Genomic DNA, 24,480 nt, shown 5'->3' with positions numbered 1-24,480 from the left:
TTGCCACATCCTGGTTTCCATAGATTGTTTGTTATCAGTGAGAAGCTATGTGTCATGTATATTCTTGACAAGTTAGGGTCAATGTCTTGTAATTACAGTGCGGTTTAATACATTAATCGGCTACACTAAAGGAACCTATGTATGCTCATTCAGCTGGCGGCGCTCTGTCTCGATCCCTCCATATAAATTAATATCACAAGAGGAGGCCCAGGATTCCCCAGTCCCACCCAATCTGCTCCTCGAGAAAGCCTGAGAGTCCTTGCTCCCCCTAATCTACTCCTAAAAAAAGCTGGAGAATACCAACTCCCCCCCCCCCCCCATCCAGTGGCGGATTAAATGTACCCTGGGCCGCGGGCTGTCCACCCAACCTGCCCCCCCCCCCCCCCCCCGGTCAATCCACCCACATTGTAATCCACTACTGCCCCCCCCCATGCTGTCCCCAATAAACATAATGTTTGGTCCCTTGCTGCACAGAGGATGTCAGGAGAGGAGGGTGCTGATCTTATAGGGGAGGTCACAGCAGCACAGAGGATGTCAGGAGATGAGGGTGCTAATCCTATAGGAGAGGTCCCAGCAGCACAGAGGATGTCAGGAGAGGAGGGTGCTAATCCTATAGGAGAAGTCCCAGCAGCACAGAGGATGTCAGGAGAGGAGTGTGCTGATCTATAGGGGAGGTCACAGCAGCACAGAGGATGTCAGGAGAGGAGGGTGCTGCTCTATAGGGGAGGTCACAGCAGCACAGAGGATGTCAGAAGAAGAGGGTGCTGATCCTATAGGAGAGGACACAGTGTCACAGCAGCACAGAGGATGTCAGGAGAGGAGGGTGCTGATCTATAGGAGAGGTCCGAGCAGCACAGAGGATGTCAGGAGAGGAGGGGGCTGATCTTATAGGGGAGGTCCCAGCAGCACAGAGGATGTCAGGAGAGGAGGGGGCTGATCTTATAGGGGAGGACACAGCAGCACAGAGGATGTCAGGAGAGGAGGGTGCTGATCTATAGGGGAGGTCACAGCAGCACAGAGGATGTCAGGAGAGGAGGGTGCTGCTCTATAGGGGAGGTCACAGCAGCACAGAGGATGTCAGAAGAAGAGGGTGCTGATCCTATAGGAGAGGACACAGTGTCACAGCAGCACAGAGGATGTCAGGAGAGGAGGGTGCTGATCTATAGGAGAGGTCCGAGCAGCACAGAGGATGTCAGGAGAGGAGGGGGCTGATCTTATAGGGGAGGTCCCAGCAGCACAGAGGATGTCAGGAGAGGAGGGGGCTGATCTTATAGGGGAGGACACAGCAGCACAGAGGATGTCAGGAGAGGAGGGTGCTGATCTTATAGGAGATGGTCCAGGGCCGGCTCCAGGTTTTTGTGGGCCCTTGGGCGACAGAGCCTTAGCGGGCCCCTTTGAGGAGCAAATCATGGAGATACAGGCGAGGAAAGATTTGCAGCAGAAGAAACATGCGGCTGCTGCATATCTTTCTCCTGATCTCTGTGATTGTCACATTGCAAAAGCTGTATACAGGAGAGAACTAGAAGCGCCAGCATGTTCATGTTCTATATATCACAGACAGGAGCGGTATACAGGAGAACTAGAGGTATCAGCATGTCCATGTTGTGTGTGTGTATGTGTGTGTGTATATATATATATATATATATATATATATATATATATATATATATATATCACTGCAGGAGCTGTATACAGGAGAACTAGAGTCTCTAGTTCTCCTGCATACAGCTCCTGCTATGTGTATTTAACATGGACATGCTGGGCCTTTTAGTTCTCTTGTATACAGCTCCTACAGTGATATATAGTATATATATACAACATGGATATGCTGGGGCTTTTAATTCTCTTGTATACAGCTCCTGGAGTGATATACAGTGTATATATATATATATATATATATACACAACATGGACATGCTGGGGCTTTTAGTTCTCTTGTATACAGCTCCTGCAGTGATATACAGTATATTTACACAACATGGACATGCTGGGGCTTTCAGTTCTCTTGTATACAGCCCCTACAGTTATATATATATATATATATATATATATATATATATATATATATATATATATATATATATATACACACATGGACATGCTGAGCCCTCTGGTCTAGAGGTCTCAGCATGTTCTTGTTATATATACAGTATCACAGCTGGGCCTGTACACAGAAAACTAGAAGCCCCAGTACAAACAGAACAGTTTCCAGAGCCTACCTGCCCTCCATCACGTGTCCGATCACATGACCAGTGACATCATTAAAGGTCCTTTATCCACCATAGCTGCTGAAAGGTCCTTCATCCCCCATAGTTGCAGCAGCACTCTGAAGTTTTGTGCAAAGAGACAAGTGCCTGGGACTCTTGTCCCATGCGACCTCTGGGGGCCCAGTCCTCTCTGTTACTACACTTTTTTTTCCCTGACAGAGAAAAAAAAAAAAAGTAGCAACAGACGGGACTGGGCCCCTAGAGGCGCTGTGGGCCCCGGCACTTGCCCTAGTTGGCCGGGTGCTGACGCCGGCCCTGAGATGGTCCCCCTCTTCCCCCCCTTATAGACAGTCCCCCTCTCCCCCCTCCCTTATAGATTGTCCCCCTCTCCCCCCTCCCTTATAGATGGTCCCCCGTCCCCCCCAGCAGATAAAACAAAACAAACCAAAAAAAAAACAACACAACTCACCTGCCGTCCGTTCCCCCTTCGAGCCTCTCTCCTTCTGCAGCCTCCGGCTGATGCGCGGCTGCTCGGGGAGTCTCGTCCTATCCCCGGCAGCGCGCGCATCAGAGAGCTCCCCGTGCGCCTGAAGTCACAGCCACAGGCGCATGGGGAGCTCTCTGATGCGCGCGCTGCCGGGGATAGGACGGGACACCCCCGGCAGCTGGGGGACTAAGACTCAGTGGCGGATTATAATGTGAGCGGCGGGGCATGGGCCCCCCCGGAGCCTCAGGCCCCGGGCGGCCGCCCAAACCGCCCATATTATAATCCGCCACTGCCCCCATCTACTCCTAGAGAAACCTGAGGGTCCCTCTCCCCTATCTACTCCTAGAGAAAACCATACTGCCTTAACCCTTTAAGGACCGTGCTAACTTTCGTTTTTGCGTTTTCGTTTTTTCCTCCATGTGCTTAAAAGGCCATAGCACTTGCATTTTACACCTACAGACCCACATGAGCCCTTATTTTTTGCGTCATTAATTGTACTTCGCAATGACAGGCTGAATTTTTCCATAAAATATGCTGCGAAACCAGAAAAAAATTATATGCGCAGTGAAATTGAAAAAAAAACACAATTATTTTTCTTTGGGGGGGCTTCATTTTTACGCCGTTTGTCCTATGGAAAAACTTAGTTCTTATATATGTTCCTCAAGTCATTACGATTAAAACAATATGTAACATGTATAACTTTTATTTTATCTGATGGCCTGTAAAAAATTAAAACCATTGTTAACAAATATAAGTTCCTTAAAATCGCTCCATTCCCAGGCTTATAGCGCTTTTATCCTTTGGTCTATGGGGCTGTGTCAGGTGTCATTTTTTGCGCCATGATGTGTTCTTTCTATCGGTACCTTGATTGCGCATATGCGACTTTTTGATCGCTTTATATTACATTTTTTCTGGATTTGATGCGACCAAAAATGCGCAATTTTGCACTTTGGGATTTTTTTGCGCTGACGCCGTTTACCGTGCGAGATCAGGAATGTGATTAATTAATAGTTCGGGCGATTACGCACGCGGCGATAGCAAACATGTTTATTTATTTATTTTTATTTGTTTATTCAGACTTTTATCAGTGGAGTGGATTTTTTATTAATAAAAACACTTTTTTTCACTTTCACTCACAGTAATATGAAGCCCCCTGGGGGACTTCTATATACACAGAACTGATCTCCAATTGAGATCAATCCTGTGTATATAATAGAGCAATGATCCATCAGATCGGTGCTCTATTATAATGGTCTGCTGCAGACCATCTGAATAGATTGCCGAGCCGGGATCAGCGTCATTACGACGCTGAGCCCCGGCCGGCTCATTAGAACGGATCTCCCCTCCGCGATCGCATCGATCCCCCACTGGACACCAGGGAGAGGGGGCACAGCTGCTATTCAAATGCTGCTGTCAGCTTTGACAGCGGCATTTGAATAGAAATTAGACGGCCGCGGCAATCGGCCGTGCCGGCTAATACACGCGGTCCCTGGCTGCACTTAGCAACCGGGGACCGCGGGCTGCAGAGAGGGCTTACGCCGGGAGCCCTCTCTGTTTACTCTTAACGGCCGCATGACGGGTATACCCGTCATGCGTCGTTAAGAGGTTAAAGGGGTAGTCCACTCAAACATAACTTTTGATATGTTGCTGCCCATGGTGAGACTAACAATTCCTTCCATACGTAATTATCTATTCAGTCTTCTTCCCTCATTTCTCAACTGCTGTTTTTTCCTGAAGACACAAAAATCGAAGTGTGAGCTTTTCTCTCTGTCTCCCCCTCCATTCTCAGACAGTTGATGTAAACAAGTCCCTGGCAGGTTTTATCTGCAACATTGTAGCTTCTTAGTAATGCTGGGAGTGTCATTCACGGTGAGTTCATTAGCAACTTGACCTCAAAATGACCCTCCCAGTGTTACAAAAAAGGTAAAATGTTGCACATAAAGCCTGCCAGGGACTTGTCTACATCAACTGTCTTAGAATGGAGGGGGAGGAGGGGGAGACAGAGAGAAAAACTCACACACAGATTTTTGTGTCTTCAGCAGAAAGCAGCAGCTGAGAACTGGGTTAAGGAGACTGAATAGATAATAAGAAGTATGGAAGGAATTGTTAGTTTCACTATGGGCAGCAACATATCAAAAGGTATGTTTGAGTGAAATACCCCTTGAAGCAGTACAGATCCTAAAGAGGCTGATCAGATTGCATTCTGCAAAGATGCTGGGGATCCTCAAAAACAGCTTCCCAAATAACCCCTGTCTTACCTGGGGGACTTAGGATCTGGATAGCATTCGACTGGCCAATGCTTTGTAAAAAATCTGTCAGTTCCTTTGTTGTACATCCCTGATCACCCATCAGTCTCAGCAGACTGCGAGCAGGACTTCCTTCTGGCTCCATCACTTTTAGAGAACACTGATGAACTTCCAAGGAACTGTAGAAAAAAGTATATAATGTATTTAGCATTTATAATGTTAGCTGATCCCAGTGCTTTATTGATGCCCCATTCCTAAGTTTTCCCATTGTCCATCCCCATCTAGGTTTTCCATGCACAATGACAACCACAATGCAGCCATCTCAATTCACTGCAGACAGTGGATGAAGGAAGTGAGGAAGACAGTAAAGGAAACAATGGTTCATTGTTACGATCAGTAGAGGTCTTCGTTTATGGGTGCTGATCTATGTTTTTACAAAGTGCAAAGGACAGCTTATGCCAAAGAAGGGGAGTATGCAGTGTCCCACAGGTTCTATTACACTACTTCTAGTCAGTTGTTTTATGTGCCTTTTATACTTCATACTGTTTGAAGCTGTTTTACATTGCAGAATGTTTTACATTTCACCTTGAATCTGTAACCACGCAATTTAATGGCTATGACAAGGTTATCTGCTATGGCTGTGACAAAGTTAGTAAAACTGTAGAAACCTTCTATAAGAAAAACATCATCCATACAGAAGGAAATAAGAGTCCGTATGTAGAGCAGTCTCAAGTGCAGGAGAGATATGAGAAGAAATGTGTAGCCTGTTAGAGGCAGTTGTGCAAGGACCTTTCATCCTCAGCTAGCACACCTGCAGCTTACATAACCTGTAAGACTCTGCACCCCGCAGCTGGGAAGGGCAGTAAAAAAGTTTGTGCACCCTGGATCTGGCAATTGCACAAGACTTAAAGCCCTATTACACCAAGCAATTATCGTCCGTACTTGGCTGATTAATGGACATTCCTGACTATAATCGTTTGGTGTAAATGGACATGTTAAAAGGCAAGAATCAGCTGACATGCACAATGTCAGCTGATCTTTGTCTTTTATCATGTTGAAAGGACACGATCATGTAAGCGACATTAACAACTTTGCAAGCTTTCCCTGTCTCTAGTTATTTATTTATCATCATCAAGGGCATGTCAACCATCATTAGCCAAGAGATATGCACACAGTAAGTGCAGGACTACTATCACCAGTATCCTAAATTTCAACCCTCTCTTCACTGTGCAGTGTCCTAGAAGCCCATTTCTCCTATTGCTGAAGTATATTACTATGTAGGACAGCACACTCTATTGCCTTATTCACTGTCTCAGGGGTGCTATGTATTGTGTCATGTCTCAAGTCAGGGGTTTGGAGAAGTTGCTAATTGCCGCAGTGCCCCTCTGCTCTGCCATTTCCTTTTTCTGGCTTCTGGTCAAGGACAGTGCCAATTGTCTTTTTTGTTGGTGACTGTGCTCCTGCATACACCCCATGGGTGTCATGTGATGGCCTAGACAGAATTTCCTCTGAGTACAGTATTCTTCCAGGCCCGTTTCTGCCATGAGGCAGAATGAGGATGCCGCCTCAGGCGGCAGATTTTGGGAGCCTGCAGGGGGCGGCAGAATCTTCCCATTTGCAGCCCAGACCTCCTAACAGTGTGCTCTGTCCCTGTGCTCTGTCTCAGCTTCCTCCCCAAGCAGTGTCCGGCATCTGTGTAATCTGTGGCAGAGAAGCAGATAGCGTTTTGCCTCAGACAAGGCTCCTCCCCGCCTGCAGGGGGCAGTATTCTGAGAGCGGACAGCTGCTCATACTGAGGCCATCGATCTGTTCTTGGCATGCAGCACTGGTGGGCAAAGTTAAAAGCTAAGGTGAGTGTAATCCCTGACACTCATCTATGTTACAGGGCAACCAGGAGATAAGTCATGCAGAGAGCAGGAAAGCCGGGCAGTAGAGATACAGCTGCCCTGCAGTCCTGTTGTTTGTTGTCAGTGTCATCCAAGGGTTAACCCCCCCCCCCCTTCTTCCTGGTTGTATAGAAGGGCTCTGCTTCACTCATGCAGTTAGTGTGTCCTGGCTCCTATAAAGTGTTCTCAGCAGTTGAGTCGGGGGATAAAAGAGTAAGAGGGGAGAGTCTGTCCATAGCCCACAGGCTGCTCAGTTCTTACAGGGCAGGCAGAAAACACAGGCTTAGGACCATAACAATCTGTAAGTCCTGTCCTGAACCTCTCAGAAGATCTCCAGCTCTTCCCTCACTGCTTCCATTATTTCTACACAGACCTCATATGTACAGTGTGTATACCAATCAGTAGCGGTCTTTGGCACCAAGCACCCCAAGCAATCGCTTGGGGCCCCCAACATCCAGGGGGGCCCCCACGCCCCGCTCTTCTCTTGTGCTCAAGACCGCTAGACAGGGCCGCTGCCCCGCTCGCTGCTGTGATCTGAACTGTAACTATGAGCACTCGTAATGAGCGCTCACAGTTACAGGCAGAAGCAGCACTGACACAGCGGGAGCCATTGGCTGCCTTCCTGTCAGTCACTCTTGTGGCCGCAGGAAGTGTTTTTCCTGCGGTCACAAGTGGCCGCTCTGTCCTTGTGGTGTCGGTGCTCCAGTGACATCACTGGAGCATCGGCGCCAGGACAAGGGGAGCGCAGCCTCTTGTGACCGCAGGGAAAACCCTTGCAGCCACAAGAGTGAAGAGAAGAGGAGACGCCCGGACCCAGGTGAGTATAAGTGTTTGTTTTATTGTGTTATATACTATATGGGAGGGGGAGCACACAGCACGGGTCTATATAAATGGGGGGAGCACACAGTGGGGCTATATAACAGGGAAGACACAGGGGGGCTATAAATAACTGGGGGAGCACACGGGGGGCTATAGACTACTGGTGCTTCACAGAGGGGTCTATATACTACTTGGGTCAGCACACAGGGGGTCTATATACTACTTGGGGTAGCAGAATGGGGTCTATATACAACTGGGTGAGCACACAGAAGGTCAATATCCAAGTGGGGGAGCACACAGGGGGGCTATATACTACTAGGGGAGCACACAGGGAGTCTAAATACTACTGGGATAGCACACAGGGGGTCTATATACTACTGGGGGAACACACAGGGGTCTATATACTGCTGGTGGGGCACACAAGGGGTCTATATACTGCTGAGGCAGCACACAGGGGGTCTATATATAACTGGGGGGCACACAGGGGTCTATATACTACTGTGGCAGCACACAGGGGGTCTATATACTACTGGAGGAGCACACAGAGGTCTATATACTACTGGTGGGGCACATGGGGGGTCTATATACTACTGGGGGAACACACAGAGGGTCTATATACTACTGGTGGGGCACACAGGGGGTCTATATACTACTGAGCAAATATGCAAAAGAACACTGCAGAGACACCATCACATGTCTCGACGTCAGTGAACTAGCCAGACCTTCCCTCCGGGAAGGAACAACCAAGCCAAAGGCGTTCTCCAGTTAAGGAGACCACCTCAGCAAGGTATCCATCCACAGACAGCTGTTTCGGGGTTTTTGCCCCTCATCAGTGTGGAGTAGGTTTCTGGCTAGTGGGAGCAATGACTAGTAGGTGCATGCAAAAGGACGCTGGTTGACCCCAGGGGGCAATGTTCTAGAATACACTGACGTTGAGACACGTGATGGTGTCTCTGCGGTGTTTTGGTTGATCTCCCTGAGGTCAACCAGCGTCCTTTTGCATGCACCTACTAGTCATTGCTCCCACTAGCCAGAAACCTGCTCCACACTGATGAGGGGCAAAAACCCCGAAACAGCTGTCTGTGGATGGATACCTTGCTGAGGTGGTCTCCTTAACTGGAGAACGCCTTTGGCTTGGTTGTTCCTTCCCGGAGGGAAGGTCTGGCTAGTTCACTGACGTCGAGACATGTGATGGTGTCTCTGCAGTGTTCTTTTGCATATTTGATTTCCCAGGGGGCAATGTTCTAGAATACACTGACGTTGAGACACGTGATGGTGTCTCTGCGGTGTTTTGGTTGATCTCCCTGGTGTCAACCAGCGTCCTTTTGCATGCACCTACTAGTCATTGCTCCCACTAGCCAGAAACCTACTCCACACTGATGAGGGGCAAAAGCCCCGAAACAGCTGTCTGTGGATGGATACCTTGCTGAGGTGGTCTCCTTAACTGGAGAACGCCTTTGGCTTGGTTGTTCCTTCCCGGAGGGAAGGTCTGGCTAGTTCACTGACGTCGAGACACGTGATGGTGTCTCTGCAGTGTTCTTTTGCATATTTGATTTCCCAGGGGGCAATGTTCTAGAATACACTGACGTTGAGACACGTGATGGTGTCTCTGCGGTGTTTTGGTTGATCTCCCTGAGGTCAACCAGCGTCCTTTTATATACTACTGAGGGCAGCACACAGGGGGTCTATATATAACTGGGGAAGCACACAAGGGGTATATATATAACTGGGGGCACCACACAAGGGGGTCTATATACTACTGGAGGAGCACACAGTGGTCTATATACTACTGAGGGAGCACACAGGGATCTATATAATACTGGTGGAGCACACAGGGGGTCTATATACTACTGGGGGAACCACACAGGGGGTTTATATACTACTGGAGGAGCACACAGGGGTCTATATCCAAGTGGGGAGCACACAGGAGGTCTATATCCAAGTGGGGGAGCACACAGGGGGGCTATATACCACTGAGGGAGCACACAGGGGAGCTATATACAAGTGGGGGAGCACACAGGGGGTCTATAGACTAGTGGGGGAGCACACAGGGGGTATATGTAACTGGGGGCAGCACACGGGGTATATACGACTGGGGGCAGCACACAGGGGGTTTATATACAACTGGGACAACACACAGGGGGTCTATATACTTTTGGGGGAGCACACGGGGGGCTATATATAACTAGAGGAGCACACAGGCATCTATACACTACTGGGGGAAGCACACAAGGGGTATATACTACTGAGGGGAAGCACACAAGGGGTATATACTACTGGCGGCTGCACACAAGGGGTATATACTACTGGGGGCAGCACACAGCGGTCTATTGTTGTGGAGTGCATGCAGTCTATTGTTGTGGAGTGCGTGTCGAGGGGGGGGGCAGACATAACTTCGCTTGGGGCCCCAGAAATGCCAAGACCGCCCCTGGTCCTGCTGTCTCCGGAGGGCCAGGCTGCCACTTCATGCACAGCAGGTAGCACTGGTGTGCACAGCCTCATCATTTATGTCAGAATCCAGTTCTCAGCTCCTCTGTGCTATATGCTTGAACTTGTAGTACAACACTTACAGCTAAAAGATGATTCTGGTTCTTTAAAGTAAGAGACTTCTGTGGCATCTGAGGTGTATGAGGAGGTTCTGCAGCAGCCAAGGTGTATTACAATAATCTATGTGCATTATGATATCTGTATAGCACTGCTAACCTTTAAAAGTAATGGCCTCTTACTTTATAAAGACATCATCTTTTAGCTGCAATTGTTGTACTACAAGTTCCAGCATATAGCACTGTTGCTGCAGAACATCATAATACAGCACAACAACTACAGACCCTCATAATACAAAATGACAAAAAAAAGTTTATTGATAGCTCAGGTAACGTGGGAATAGTTGCTACACAATTTAATCTAGCGTCAGGCAGCAGACAAGCTAAAATCGGCCCTGTATTCTTCTTATCCTTCAGTCAAGCCAAGGCTGTGAAGGGTCTTGCTGGTAGAGTCTAATCTTTACTGGACTAAGCATCCTTAAAGGACAAGTGCCATAAAAAACTTTTTCCCAGTAATTGAAGCACATTACAAAGTTATATAACTCTGTAATATGCTTCAATCACCTATCTGCCTCCCTCCCCTGCCTTTTCCCCCCTCCATCCCCACCAGGAAGTGTCCTGACTCACACAGACCTAATTACTGTCGTCACCAAGCTCTTCTCTCAGCTCCTTCTCCTGTTACAGCAGCCCCCCCCCCTCCCCTGCCTTGTCAGGTGACTCAGCTTGCTCAGCTCCCATTGGCTGAACAACTGCAAGCCATCACTTGGACTGGGGAGGGGGGCTGCTGTAACAGGACCTAGAGCAAAGTATTAAGTCAACCTGCTATCAGAGGTAAAGAGGTACTCTATTTAAAGAGGAAGTGACCTGTGTACCATCACTCAAACCCAAAGCATTCTTCTGCACCGTGTGAATAAGGACTACTGCACTGTACTCTACTGATAAACTGTTCAGTAAAGTTTACAGTTTTTGCAAGAAACTGTGTGAAAATGAGAAGGTATAGGTGATGCATGCTTAAAGTGTCACTGTCGTGGAATTTTTTTTTGCAGAAATCAATAGTCCAGGCGATTTTAAGAAACTTTGTAATTGGGTTTATTATCCGAAAAATGCATTTTTATCATGAAAAAGCAGTTTGAAGCTCTCCCCCCTGTCTTCATTGTTCTCCTATGGAGAGAGCTAAAGAAAAGACCAAAACAGGACAACAAAGAGTTAATCTACAAATCCCTCACGGGATATCTTCTGTGACAGTCACCAGTGACCTGTCTGAGCTCGGATTACAGCTGTCACCCAGCTCCGTGCCTGTAATCCTCTGTTATCTGCTTTCTGCTGCCGGCTAACTCCCTCCTTCCTCCTCCCCCCTCCCCTCTCCATAGAGCAGACAGGGGACGACTCCTGCAACAAGTCACAATTTTCAGATTTTTCAGAGTGGATGAAAAAGAGGAAGGAGGGGGGGACCTGGGAAAAGGCTTTTTACATGCAGATAATGGCAGATTTGGCTAATAAACCCAATTACAAAGTTTCTTAAAATCGCCTGGACTATTGATTTCTGCAAAAAAAAAAATACGACAGTGACTCTTTAAACTCCAACCCTGGCCACTGGGTACCAAAAATCTTGTCCCATCCTTGAAAATTGAACATAAATCACAGTGTGTGTATATATATATATATATATATATATATATATATATATATATATATCTTCTATTTTTTTATATGACCTAAAACAACCTTTTATGTGCTCTAGCAGCTGGTATTTGAGTTTTGAGTTTTACTGTTTGTTTCCTGTTTAGTGGTGCAGAGAAGTGGGAAGTGGAGAAGAGAAGTTATTACTGCGAGTATCTTTACATATATCCACGCTAGAGATTAGCGAACCTCAAGCACGTTCGGGTTTTTCCGAACCCAAACTCTCAGTATTTGATTATCGGTGATTGAAGAAGTTGAATGCAGCCCTATGGAGTCTGGGAAAACATGGATATAGCCATAAGCAACAGGCTGTATCCATGTTTTCCAGGGGTCCCTAGTTCTGCATCCAACTTCTTCTACCACCGATAATCAAATGGCGAGAGTTTGGGTTCGGAAGTTGAACACTATGGGGAAGACAGGCAGCAGGCAGGAGAGATACTGTAACTGACCGTCTAGAGATCATTCGGCCGTCAGTTATTGAAGGTGGATGGGAGGCCTTAACCCCTTCACGTTCCATGACGTACCTGGCATGTCATGGCGGCGCGAGTTGAGTTTAGAGAGGGGTCCCGCCGGGATCCCGCTCTGAACGGCGCAGCTCCCGGCTTCTATCTGCAGCCGGGGAGCACCTCCATTAGCCAACGCAAGTTCCCGTCGGCGCGCTGGCTAATTAAGCATCTAAATGCAGCTGTCAAACCTGACAGCTGCATTTAAAGCAACTCTGTACCCACAATATTAACCCCCAAACCGCTTGTACCTTCGGATAGCTGCTTTTAATCCAAGATCTGTCCTGTTGTCGGTTCGGCAGGTGATGCAGTTATTGTCCTAAAAAAATACTTTTAAACTTGCAGTCCGTGCCAAATGGGAGTATCTGTGCCCTAACTTTGCACCACTCCTCCATCCCTCCTCCCCACCCTCTTCATCATTAGGAATGCTCCAGGCAGATTGCCTCCTATTCCCCACCTGTATCAGCCCGGCACATGGGCTGGATCGTTAAGGACCTGTGCAATGTTTAGCATGAAGAAAATGTTTCAGTGGCATTCCTAATGATGAAGAGGGTGGGAAGGAGGGACGGAGGGGTGGTGCAAAGTTAGGGCACAGATACTCCCATTTGGCACGGGCTTCAAGTTTAAAAGTATTTTTTTAGGACAATAACTGCATCACCTGCTGAACGGACCCCAGGACAGATCTTGGATTAAAAGCAGCTATCCAAAGGTACAAGTGGTTTGGGGGGGGGGGGGGGGTCAGATTGTGGGTACAGATGCTCTGCTCCGCACATCCCGGGTGTCTGTTCTTCTGGCCGGGCCAGGCCTCAACATCGCAATGATTGGCAATACATTGCTCTCTGCTGCAGCAGGCCAGAGCAATGTATCACCGATCTCACTGATCATTGCTGCGTATATACACAGCATTGATCTCTATGAGAGATCAGTGCTGTGTATATAGAAGTCCCCCAGGAGGACTTCTAGTTAAAGTAAAAGATAAAGTAAAAATGTTTTTTTTTATTAATAAAAAATCCCCTCCCCTAATAAAAGTCCAAATCACCCCCCTTTTCCATTTTATAAATATAAATAAATAAATAAACAAATATACAAACATATTTGTTATTGCCGTGTGCGTAATCGCCCAAACTATTAAATTATCACATTCCTGATCTCACACGGTAAACGGCATAAGCGCAAAAAAAATTCCAAAGTGCAAAATTGCACGTTTTTGGTCGCATCACATCCAGAAAAATGTAATAAAAAGTGATCAAAAACTTGCAAATATGCAAGCAAGCTACTGATAGAAAGTACAGATCATGGCACAAAAAATAACACCTCACAGAACCCCACAGACCAAAAAATAAAAGCGTTATAAGGCTATGTTCACACTACGTATGAGACTGGCCGCTCCGTGACCCCAGACGGGTCACGGAACGGCCAATGCTGGCCGGATCATCTCGGATGATCTTTCCGGCCGCAGAGCTCTGATGCGGTCGCATCAGCGCGCGCCCGCATCAGAGCTTCCCATAACCCACAGTGAAGCGAGCGGCCGTAGTTTTAAGTAGTGTGAACATAGCCTAAGGATGGGAATAAAGCAATTTTAAGCACCTTTAGTTTTTTAAAAAAAAAAGTTTTCATTTTTTAAAAGCCAACAAATAAAATAAAAGTTATACAAGTTACATATCTTTGTAATCGTACTGATGTGAGGAACATAGATAACATGTCAGTTTTACCATAGGGTGAACAGCGCAAACACGAAACTCCCTGAAATCATAACAAATTCCTTTTTTTTTTTTCAATTTGACAGTGCAAATGATTTTTTTCTGGTTTCGTTGCATATTTTATGGGAAAATAAAGTCTGTCAATGCAAAGTACAATTTGTGTGGCAAAAATAAGGGCTCATATGGGTCTCTAGGAGGAAAAAATGCAAGTGCTAAAGCGGAAAAAGCAAAAGCGCAAAAACGAAAATTGGCTTTGAACTTAAGGGGTTAAAGAATTTAAAGGGCTATTTCTCTCAGACATAACTTTTGAAATATATTGCTGCCCATGCTGACTAACAATTCCTTCCATACTTGTTATTATCAATTAAGTCTCTTTCTCCCAGTTCTGAGCTGCTGCTTTCTGCTGAAGACATACAAATCTGTGTGTGAGCTTTCCTCTCTGTCTCCCCCTCCTCCCCCCCTCCCTTCTGAGACTGCTCATGTAAACAAGTCACTGACTGGCTTTATATGAAACAATGTAGCTTCTTTGTAATGCCTGGAGGGATAATCACATTGGGGGAGATTTATCAAAGGGTGTAAAATTTAGACTGGTGCAAACAACCCACAGCAACCAATCACAGCTCAGCTTTAGGCAGTGCTGAAAGGAAAGCTGAGCTGTGATTGGTTGCTGTGGGCAGTTTGCACCAGTCTAAATTTTACACCCTTTGATAAATCTCCCCCATTGAGTTCATCAGCAACTTGACCTCAGAATAACCCTCCTAGCATTACAAAGAAGCTACAATGTTGCAAATAAAGCCAATCAGGAACTTGTTTACATCAGCCGTCTCAGATGGGAGGGGGGACAGATTTATTTATTTATTTTATTCAGAAAGCAGCAGCTCAGAACTGGAGGAAGGATACTGAATAGATAATAAATATGGAAGGTATTGTTAGTCTCACTATAGGCAGCAACATATCAAAAGTTATGTTTAGGTAGAATATCCCTTTAATAGGCAATACCAGTCATAGGGCCTTTCTTTTAGGATCCTCTCTTTCTTACATCACCTAAATACCATATTATCTAAGGAGCTAAGCAACGGAGATAAATGTTATCTCTCATTGCCATACATCCTCCGATGGGTGATGATGATGCTATTAAAGTGTCACTGTTGTTACAAAAAAAAAAAAACATTTCATAGAGACATGTCAAAAGTTTCGATCGGTCTGGGTCTGAGTGTTCACACCTGTATCGATTAGAAGTGGGGAGAGGAACGTGCTTTAGCGCTTCCTCTCCCAGCTCTGAGTTACAAAAAGGAATCAGACTTATAATGAAGCTCTATGAAGCCTGACACTTTTCTAACTCACAGCGGAGAGTGGACAGGCTGCAGCGCATCTTCTCCCGGCTTGTTCTCCCCATCGGTATGGGTGTAAACACTCAGACCTGGACCAATCAATGACTAATGGAACCTTTTGTTACTTGTCCTCTGTATTTTCCATATGAAAATACTAAGATAGGATAAAAATAGATCCATTACATAAGCCTCCATACACCTACCCCTGCCTGTATTCTGTGTAGATGAATGAGAAGGAGCAATAGGATTCCCATCTAGTTTCAGACTGCTCTCACACCATTTAGGGGCTTCCAACAACTATGGCTAATTGGGTACCAGACTAGGGCCAGTGATATGTGTAGTAACATGGTTTCTGAGATGTTTAGGGAGAGATGGTCCCATTACAATAGGCGTCTCACTAGCCAGCCAGCACCCTTCTCTGAGGGGCAAAAAGCCGGAAACAGCTGCCTACAGATGGGTAATGTTTCCTTTCAGAGAGATTTCTAGCTTGACCTACATCCCCAGTCATGTTTTATGACTCCTGACTTTAAGGAAAGCTACATCAAAAGGGTGTTGTGAGAGCTGCTTTGCATATCCTTTGTTTCTAGAATTCCTGGTGGAACATGAATGACCTGTACGTCTAAATAATACTTTGTAATCCTCTTTTCAAAAAGATACTTAACCCACTTCCTAGGGAGAAATGGGAAAGCAACACTATCTGTGCCTACTTCATTCACAGGTAAACTTACTGCTATCTGTACCAGTGTCATTTATAGGCAGCACAACCTACATAACTTACACGGCAAGACAAGGAGGCAGTACTACCTGTACCTAAACATTTACAGGGAGACAGTACTATATATACCTACATCATTTACAGGGGGGCAGTACTATCTGTACCTAAACATTTACAGGGAGGCAGTACCATCTGTACCTACATCATTTACAGGAAGGCAGTACTATCTGTACCTAAACATTTACAGGGAGGCAGTAATATCTGTACCTACATCATTTACAGGGAGGCAGTAATATCTGTACCTACATCATTTACAGGGAGGCAGTACTATCTGTACCTACATAATTTACAGGACGACAGTACTATCTGTACCTACATAATTTACAGGGAGGCAGTAATATCTGTACCTACATAATTTACAGGGAGGCAGTACTATCTGTACCTACATAATTTACAGGGAGGCAGGACTATCTGTACCTACATAATTTACAGGGAGGCAATTGTAGCTATGCTAATATATAATATACAAGATAAGGAGATAGTACTATCTCTCCCTAAACATTTACTGGGAGGCAGTACTATATGTACTCATACCTAAGCCTGCATAACAAGGCAAGACAAGGAGGAAGTACTATCTGTACTACTATCTGTACCTAAACATTTACACAGTAATACAGGGAGGCAGTCATAACTGTGCCTGCATAATTTACACTGAGAAACGGGGAGACAGGACAAGGAGAAACAGGGAGGCGATACTATCTGTGCCTACATGCCTATGTGCCTACAAGGAGTGATAGGGAGGAAGTACTTATAAAAATTTACGTTAATACCTAATAAAAAATTTATACTACACTATATTACACAAATATCTAAACACACATGTGGCGGTCATCTTACTGTCACATGGGTTGTTTCTATATAGTCGCCCCCCCCCCCTGCCAATGTTACGGCCTGTTCTTACATAGTATCTTCTATATGTATTATTCTGTATATGGTATCCCACACTACTGTGTGCTCAAAAGACTACAGCGCATCCGTTCCAGTGGGAATCCCCTCTTTGAGTCATTTCCAGTAAATTCCTAAAGAGAATAACTATGTGGAATGTGGAAGTTGTTTTAGGGATTTCCCAAGAGTCCGGCAGGTGCCATATAAAGAAGGTAAAAAAGGGAAAGGAAACTATCAGGTTTTAACAACATTTGCTGTACAGAACTGACTGTAATGTAAATTATTGACTGACGTAGTTCTTACCATCCTATATCACCCTTCTGGGGTAACTTACAGAACCCCCAATCTCATATAGATGGCTCTATAGAAAGTCTATTACACGACAAGACAACCTGCATCCAACTTCAGAACACTTCAGAAGGGCAAACGTCTGTGCAGAATAATTTCTTACTTGGAATTCCGCCAAACTCTGTGAATACTGGCTGTCTATGGGAGGGCTCGCGCACCTCCTCTCTCCGTTTGGAGGAATTGACATGTCAATTCTTCCGCACGGAGAGAGGAGGTGCGAGACCTCCCATAGACAGCCAGTATTCATGGAGTTTGGCGGGATTCCACGATGGAGAGTTCCATTGTGGAATTTCTGCCAGTTTTATTCCATGTGAACTGGTCCTAACATGGTTCAGGCAGCATGAAAATTATGAAAGTCTCCCTTTAACACCCATTTTGAAAGAGACCACTAGATACAATGCCGCTATCTGACCTTGGCTCGCTGGTATGTTGCTATTTGCAGTATCCCAGTTCCCAGTACTGTTTACACAGTGAGGCTATGTTCACACTACGTATATGTCCGGCCGCATATTTTTCGCGGCCGGACATATACGTGTAAAACTCCAGCCGGGATTTACGCAAGTTGCGGCCGGCTACGTACGGTCCGCGAACTTACGCCCGTAAGCTACGTACGCTTTCCGAGCGGCGTACGTAGCGATCTGACCGGTATGTTACTTGGATATCTTCGCCTAGCCCCGGACACCCCACAGAACCTTTTGGATCGGCAAATCAAAGTGGAAAAAAGAAGAAATCACCACTCCGTACGGGACCGCATGTTACGCTACAGGCGTAAGTTACAGCATTTCCGTCCCGAAACAATGGTCTGGTTCATTTTTTACGGCGCCGCATACGATCCGGGCGTAAGTTCGTACGTAGTGTGAACTGTGCAGCCGTAGATCGTATACTTTGCATTGTACGCAAACAACGTAAATCTCCGGCCGCTTATTCACGGAGCGCGCTACGGCCGGAAATTTACGTAGTGTGAACCTAGCCTGTATGTGACCCGTTCATGACAATGACTTGCCTATGGGGTTCCAAGAATAGTTGTGTCCATGCCTCAGGCCATAGGACAGAACAATAGACTGCAGGACTGACTGCAGTGTTTGGGTTTCCCTCATGTGTCAGTGATGGATACAGACCTTATGTTATTGTTCGGACCCCGGCTGATAGCAGAGAACAATGAACTACACTGCAGATAAAGATGGACTGTAACATCTCTATCTCTTCAGATCTCACACATAATCAGTTCAATTTTTTCCTAACATTTAGGGATGTAGAATTACAAAAAGAATAACAAAAAGAGGAAGGAAGCGACCTGCTCTGTATCTACAGCGAGGAAGATGGCCGCAGGTTATACATAGTGCTGTCTGGACTGTCATGCACAGAATTTGTCACTTTGTACGATTTCACTTTCAGCAACATGTCACAATTCACGTCTTCTGAGAAGGTTAAGAAACTGTTTATAGTCCCTTCAGAGTTTGCTACATTCTATTGTCTTCATTCATAAATATTGTGAAGCAGACATTTAGCCACACCCCCTGTAGACATGTGACCTAACAGCTTAGCTCTAAAGTATCAAACCGTCCGCCCTCCAGCTGCTGTAAAACTACAGCTTTAGCAAAAAGTTATACAAGTTTGTAAATTACTTCCATTTAATAATCTCCCGTCTTCCAGTACTTATCTGCTGCTGTATGTCCTGCAGCATACAGCAGCTGATAAGTACTGGGAGACCTAAAATACAAGTAATTTACAAATCTGTATAACTTTTTCACACCAGTTGATTTAAAACCAGAGTACCCCTTTAAAGGGGTTATCCACCTCAGAGCAAAAAAATTAAATGCTACCTGGTCTTACTCACCAAGTCCCCCTGAGTATTTTGAGGCATCTCCTGTCTTTCTAGCTGCAAGTTACAAGTTTTTCTGAAAGCCGATGTATAACCAAGATAGAAAACTACATCTCCCATCATGCATTTCCCTGCGTACTCACCCTCTTAGTTCTCTTACCTGCCCACTGCTGTCATTACTATTGCACAGTAAACACAGGTCTGTTTTTTTCACTGATTTTGCATCACATATCACCCCAATATGTATTCCATAGTAGCTGATGATGTAGCAGAGCTGACGCGCGCTTAGTGTAGCTATGTGCTGCATAACGGACATCTGTTTACCAGGGGGTGGGGGTGTAGTGTAGGTTTAGCTCTCTGCTTGCTGACTGTGAATGAAAACATTCTAGTTCCATCCAGAATCTAAGAACATCTATCAGGGCCGGACTGGGACTGAAAAGCAGCCCTGGCAAACACACCCCACCAGCCCACATACAAGTCTCCCTGCACCCATTGCGCCAACTGTGCCACGCAGAAAAAAATGCAGATATGATCAGATACCAGGTGTACGCAAGTGCTGAAAAGTATTATCACCCTGCAGACTATATAAGAGTATACAGCTGTGATCAGACACAAAATACTGAAGAATTATAGATTATCTGTTTGCTCTCCTGTCATCTGTCACATGATTCATACTAATAAAGGTAAAAGTATTCTGCCCTGTAAACTATTCTTCAGGAAAAGCCCCAGGAGAGCTTCATCTTACCGCCTCTTCCCAGCGTCGCTCCACTGATGCTTGTACATCACATTGCTAATGTTAGGGGTCCTGTGGGCGTTCCTAGGCCCCCACTGCACCATTTGCCCCTGCATGTTGCCTCCTACACTCATGCGCACTTAAGACTAATTTACAGATTTTTTAGGATTAAAGTTAAAAAAAAACATTGTGATTTACAAGCATCGGAGGAGGGACGCTGGGAAGAGGAGGTAAGGGGCTACTAGGAGCCATCAGCAGCTTCAAATAAAGCAGTTTTCCTTTAATTCCAACTGGGCCTCTTATAATATTTACATTATACAGGATGCAGGAAAGCTGAGTGACCCCATTATACAGGATGCCCGGAAAGCTGAGTGACCCCATTATACAGGATGCTAGGGAAGCTGAGTGACCCCATTATACAGGATGCCCGGAAAGCTGAGTGACCCCACTATACAGGATGTTGGGAAAGCTGAGTGACCCCATTATACAGGATGCCAGGGAAGCTGAATGACCCCATTATACAGGATGCCAGGAAAGCTGAGTGACCCCCATTATACAGGATGCCAGGGAGGCTGTGTGACCCCATTATACAGGATGCAGGGAAGCTGAGTGACCCCATTATACAGGATGCCAGGAAAGCTGAGTGACCCCACTATACAGGATGTTGGGAAAGCTGAGTGACCCCGCTATACAGGATGTTGGGAAAGCTGAGTGACCCCATTATACAGGATGCCAGGGAAGCTGAGTGACCCCCATTATACAGGATGCCAAGGAAGCTGAGTGACCCCATTATACAGGATGCCAGGGAAGCTAAGTGACCCCCATTATACAGGATGCCAGGGAGGCTGTGTGACCCCATTATACAGGATGCAGGGAAGCTGAGTGACCCCATTATACAGGATGCAGGGAAGCTGAGTGACCCCATTATACAGGATGCAGGGAAGCTGAGTGACCCCATTATACAGAATGCTGGGAAGCTGGTGACCCCATTATACTTACCATCCTTCCAGTTGTCCATGGCTTCTCTCTCCTCCTCTGGCCCTGTGTTAGCCCCGCGGTGGGCGCCAGGGGCGGGGCTTACCGCGAAGGGGGCGGGGCTTACCGGGACATACCCGAGACTATTGACAACTATGGAGAGGGGACATGGCTCCCAGGCTGTGGCTCTCCTCCGGCTGAAGGACGCGCCGGTGCATGACGTCACTTGCCTGTGCCGGGAGCTACTTCTCAGCACAGCTCCCAGGGGGCCCTGTGTGTATTCCCAGAGCGAGGCTGCAGGCACAGCACCACACGGAGGCCCAGCAGACAGCGCCACCCACTGGACAGTAAGCTTCTCCTCCTTCTGCAGTGTGCAATAAGTGTGTGACAGTTTAGTGTCTGGCAACGGCCTGAAGCAGCTTATTAAGCAGCAGCACTGCTTCGGGCCGCTGCTGGAGTCAGGGCCGCTGCCGGCACTAAACTGTCACACACTGTTAATAGTGCCAAATTAAATTTTCAGCCCGGTGGCCCACAGACTGACAATCGGCAGCCCAGCGGGCATTTGCCAGATCTGCCAGATTGTCATTCCGGGCCTGACATCTACAATATACAGAGCTATGACACAAAGACAGGTACATATGCTGGCATTCACTGACAGCAAGCAGAGATAGAACTATAACTTTTCATATTACAGAAACCTCGGCTCAGGGACACATGTAAGTGTATGGAAGCAGCACAGGTGCATGGAGATGATGCAGATAATGTCTCCTGGGGGTCTGGTTACCAAGTCAATAGACAGCTAACCCAGCCCTCATGTCCTGTGACTACAAAGGGAGGGGGGGAGAGGGAGCTGAGCGTGGTCAGAGTGGACCCAGAGTAGAGGATTTTAGGTTTTTAGGATAAGAATGAGAACAAAATAGGGAAAGGGTGCAAGATAGGTTATACATGTATATCAGATATATGCATGTCCAGGCATGATGGGAATTGTAGTTTTGCAACAGCTGGAGGGCCGAGGCTTCCCTATCCCTGATATAGATGAATGCAGACCTGTAGAGGCGGCAGATCCCATTGCAGCTCATGGTCCAATCACCAGGCTTATCTAGTGCTTATCATCCACCAATCTGTAAAATTCCCCCATTGAAGGAAATAGTTAGAAAACTGCCGGTGAGCGCAGCCGCAGGGTTATCAGGATGAATTATTAACAGGACACTCCTCCTATCATCACCTCCAGGTATATGACCATATCACAGATCCCATGTGGGTAATATTACTTAGCTATGGCAGGTGATAACCTGGAGGGAGACAATACTACCATACTAACATTCTGTAGTATCCCTGTAAACCAATATACGTGTACATGTAAGTAAATATATAGAAGCTTTACAGCATTCCTGTTCTATCACGTGACAGATGCATGGCTGCACGCTACTGCATTATTACAGCTCTGCTCCTCAGCTATTTAAAGGGGTTGTCCATGAAATCACTTTTAGTGGGTCCGATTCCCTGTTCAAGCTCTAAACCTGTGTCGCAACTCTGTGGCTGCAAAACTACAACTCCCATTGTGACAACCAGAAGGAATTGTAGTTTTGCAACAGCTTGGGGAATGCTGGTAATGATATACTTATTTAAAGGGATTGACTGATAGGGTCTGAATCCCTGTTCTAAATGGCAAGAGAACTGCACAATAACCTAAGTGCCGTAAATGGAGTTTTTGCTGCTGTTGCAAAACTACAACTCCTGACTACTACAACTACAACGCCTTATGCACCTTTTAGGGCATGATGGGAATTGTGGTTGTTAAACAGCGTCTAGACACTTTTGGTGCACAGCTACAATTAATATCATATCCTGACAGCATTAAAGGAGACCTGCCACCCCCCGTGCCGGGGTGACAGGCTCCCAACCCCCCGTTAGAGCGCCCTATACTCACCTGATCCCGCCGGGTCCCGCTTTTGGATCCGGTCGGGTCACGGAGATATCAGCTCCCGAAGCCGGCGCGCGCGCTGACAGGAGAGTCCGATGCCCATAGAGAATGACGGAGCATCGGACTCCCCATTCATTCTCTATGAGCATCGGACTCTCCTGTCAGCGCGCGCGCCGGGCTTCGGGAGCTGATATCTCCGTGACCCGACCGGATCCAAAAGCGGGACCCGGCGGGATCAGGTGAGTATAGGGGGCTGTAACGGGGGGTCGGGAGCCTGTCACCCCGGCACAGGGGGTGACAGGTCTTCTTTAAGATTTTAGGGCACAAAGGGAGTTGTAGTTCTGCAACAGCTGAAGAGAATTTGTCTTTCAGGGCATGATGGGAGTTGTAGTTCTGCAACAGCTGGAAAGCCTTCCATTTAATAGCATGATGGGAGTTATCATCGACAACGGCTGAAGAGACTTTGGCTTTCAGGACATGATGGGAGTTGTGGTTTTGCATAAATTTGAGCTTGAGATTAAGCATCAAACCAACATGGCCACCTCCACTGACAAGGAATAGGACTTTTTTTTTTTTTTTAAACATTTTAAGGATTTTCACACTAACATGAATCCAAACAAGAACGTTTTCATTTACTGACTACAAGCACAATTTACTGTTTTTTTTTTAATGCAACTATATTAAAAGTTGCAGAACTTTTCCTCATTCAATGAGGTAACAGACAACTGAACAATACCTTTAAGGATTAGAGATGGCCCTTTGGGCAAGTGTCAAATGCCGAGCATTCGGGTTCATGCAAACCTGAGCTGACTGTAAGTTTGCTCATCACTAGTGACAAGCATTGACCCTTCTAGTGCCCAATCAATCAGAATAGTCATCCGGTTTTAGGTGTGACAGGTCACCGGCTCCAGTGAACAGGAAACAATTGAACAAGTTGTATCGGTGAAGTTAGGTCCCCGGGTGCTGCATGTAACAGGAGAGATCTGCAAGGCTTTACCTTAGTCTGAAGCGGCTGTTCCTGGCGATGGTGGCGGCCAGCTTCCTCCATCCTCTGTCGCTGGTCTGGTCCAGCAGCTCGCACACTTTTTGAAGGACGGGCTCCTGGAGAGAATTTATATTCAAGGAATAAAACTGCTGCTGCGAGTCCGACGACATCTCCGCTCTGCAGCCAGCAATGCTCAGGTGCTGGATTTCCTTGTCTCTCCTTCCTGCTTGCACGTCTTATGCATGGTGTAAGGGCTCGCCTGCGCCACCTTCAGGGCACTCACGATGATACGCCGTGCAAGAAAAGCAAAAGTGAAACCAGGCGAGTAGCTTACATAACGTGAGATAACTTCCTCAGGGAGACTGTGAATGGAGCAATTTTTAAAATTTCCTCTTTTTTTCTATCAGGTTTCATTGTAATGTACTTCATTTTCTCTAGTGTTAACGTCTTGTGGGCGATCTGTAACACTGAAGGCTCAAGACGTGGGTGGAATGTCTCTAATAGACTTTGTATTATCACTTTAGAGGGGTTATCCAGCGCTACAAAAACATGGCCACTTTCTTCCAGAGACAACACGACTGTTGTCTCCAGCTTGGGCAGGGTTTTGCTGCTCAGTTCCATTGAAGTGAATG

At 46.4% G+C, this 24,480-nt stretch overlaps 1 protein-coding gene across 2 annotated transcripts in view; it reads right to left on the bottom strand.

Annotated features, from left to right (window-relative positions):
- The window catches only part of MALT1 (MALT1 paracaspase), a 59,759-nt gene extending 35,705 nt beyond the window's left edge, over positions 1-24,054 (bottom strand). The window contains exons 1-2 of one of the 2 annotated variants that reach the window (XM_069963187.1): positions 23,861-24,054; positions 4,952-5,118 (exon numbers count right to left, since the gene is read on the bottom strand). In XM_069963187.1, the coding sequence (XP_069819288.1) occupies positions 4,952-5,118; positions 23,861-24,018 (325 nt within the window). In that variant the 5' untranslated portion in view covers positions 24,019-24,054. Of the gene's footprint in view, positions 1-4,951; positions 5,119-7,220; positions 7,288-23,860 lie in introns of those variants that run through there. The other variant, XM_069963188.1, reaches the window with a different exon arrangement.
- Positions 24,055-24,480: the final 426 nt, after the last annotated feature.

The sequence above is a fragment of the Dendropsophus ebraccatus genome, chromosome 3 (assembly GCF_027789765.1).
Source record: "Dendropsophus ebraccatus isolate aDenEbr1 chromosome 3, aDenEbr1.pat, whole genome shotgun sequence".
Lineage (NCBI taxonomy): Eukaryota > Metazoa > Chordata > Amphibia > Anura > Hylidae > Dendropsophus > Dendropsophus ebraccatus.
Note: the sequence above shows the minus strand (reverse complement) of the source record. Positions and strands in the feature narration are given on the sequence as shown.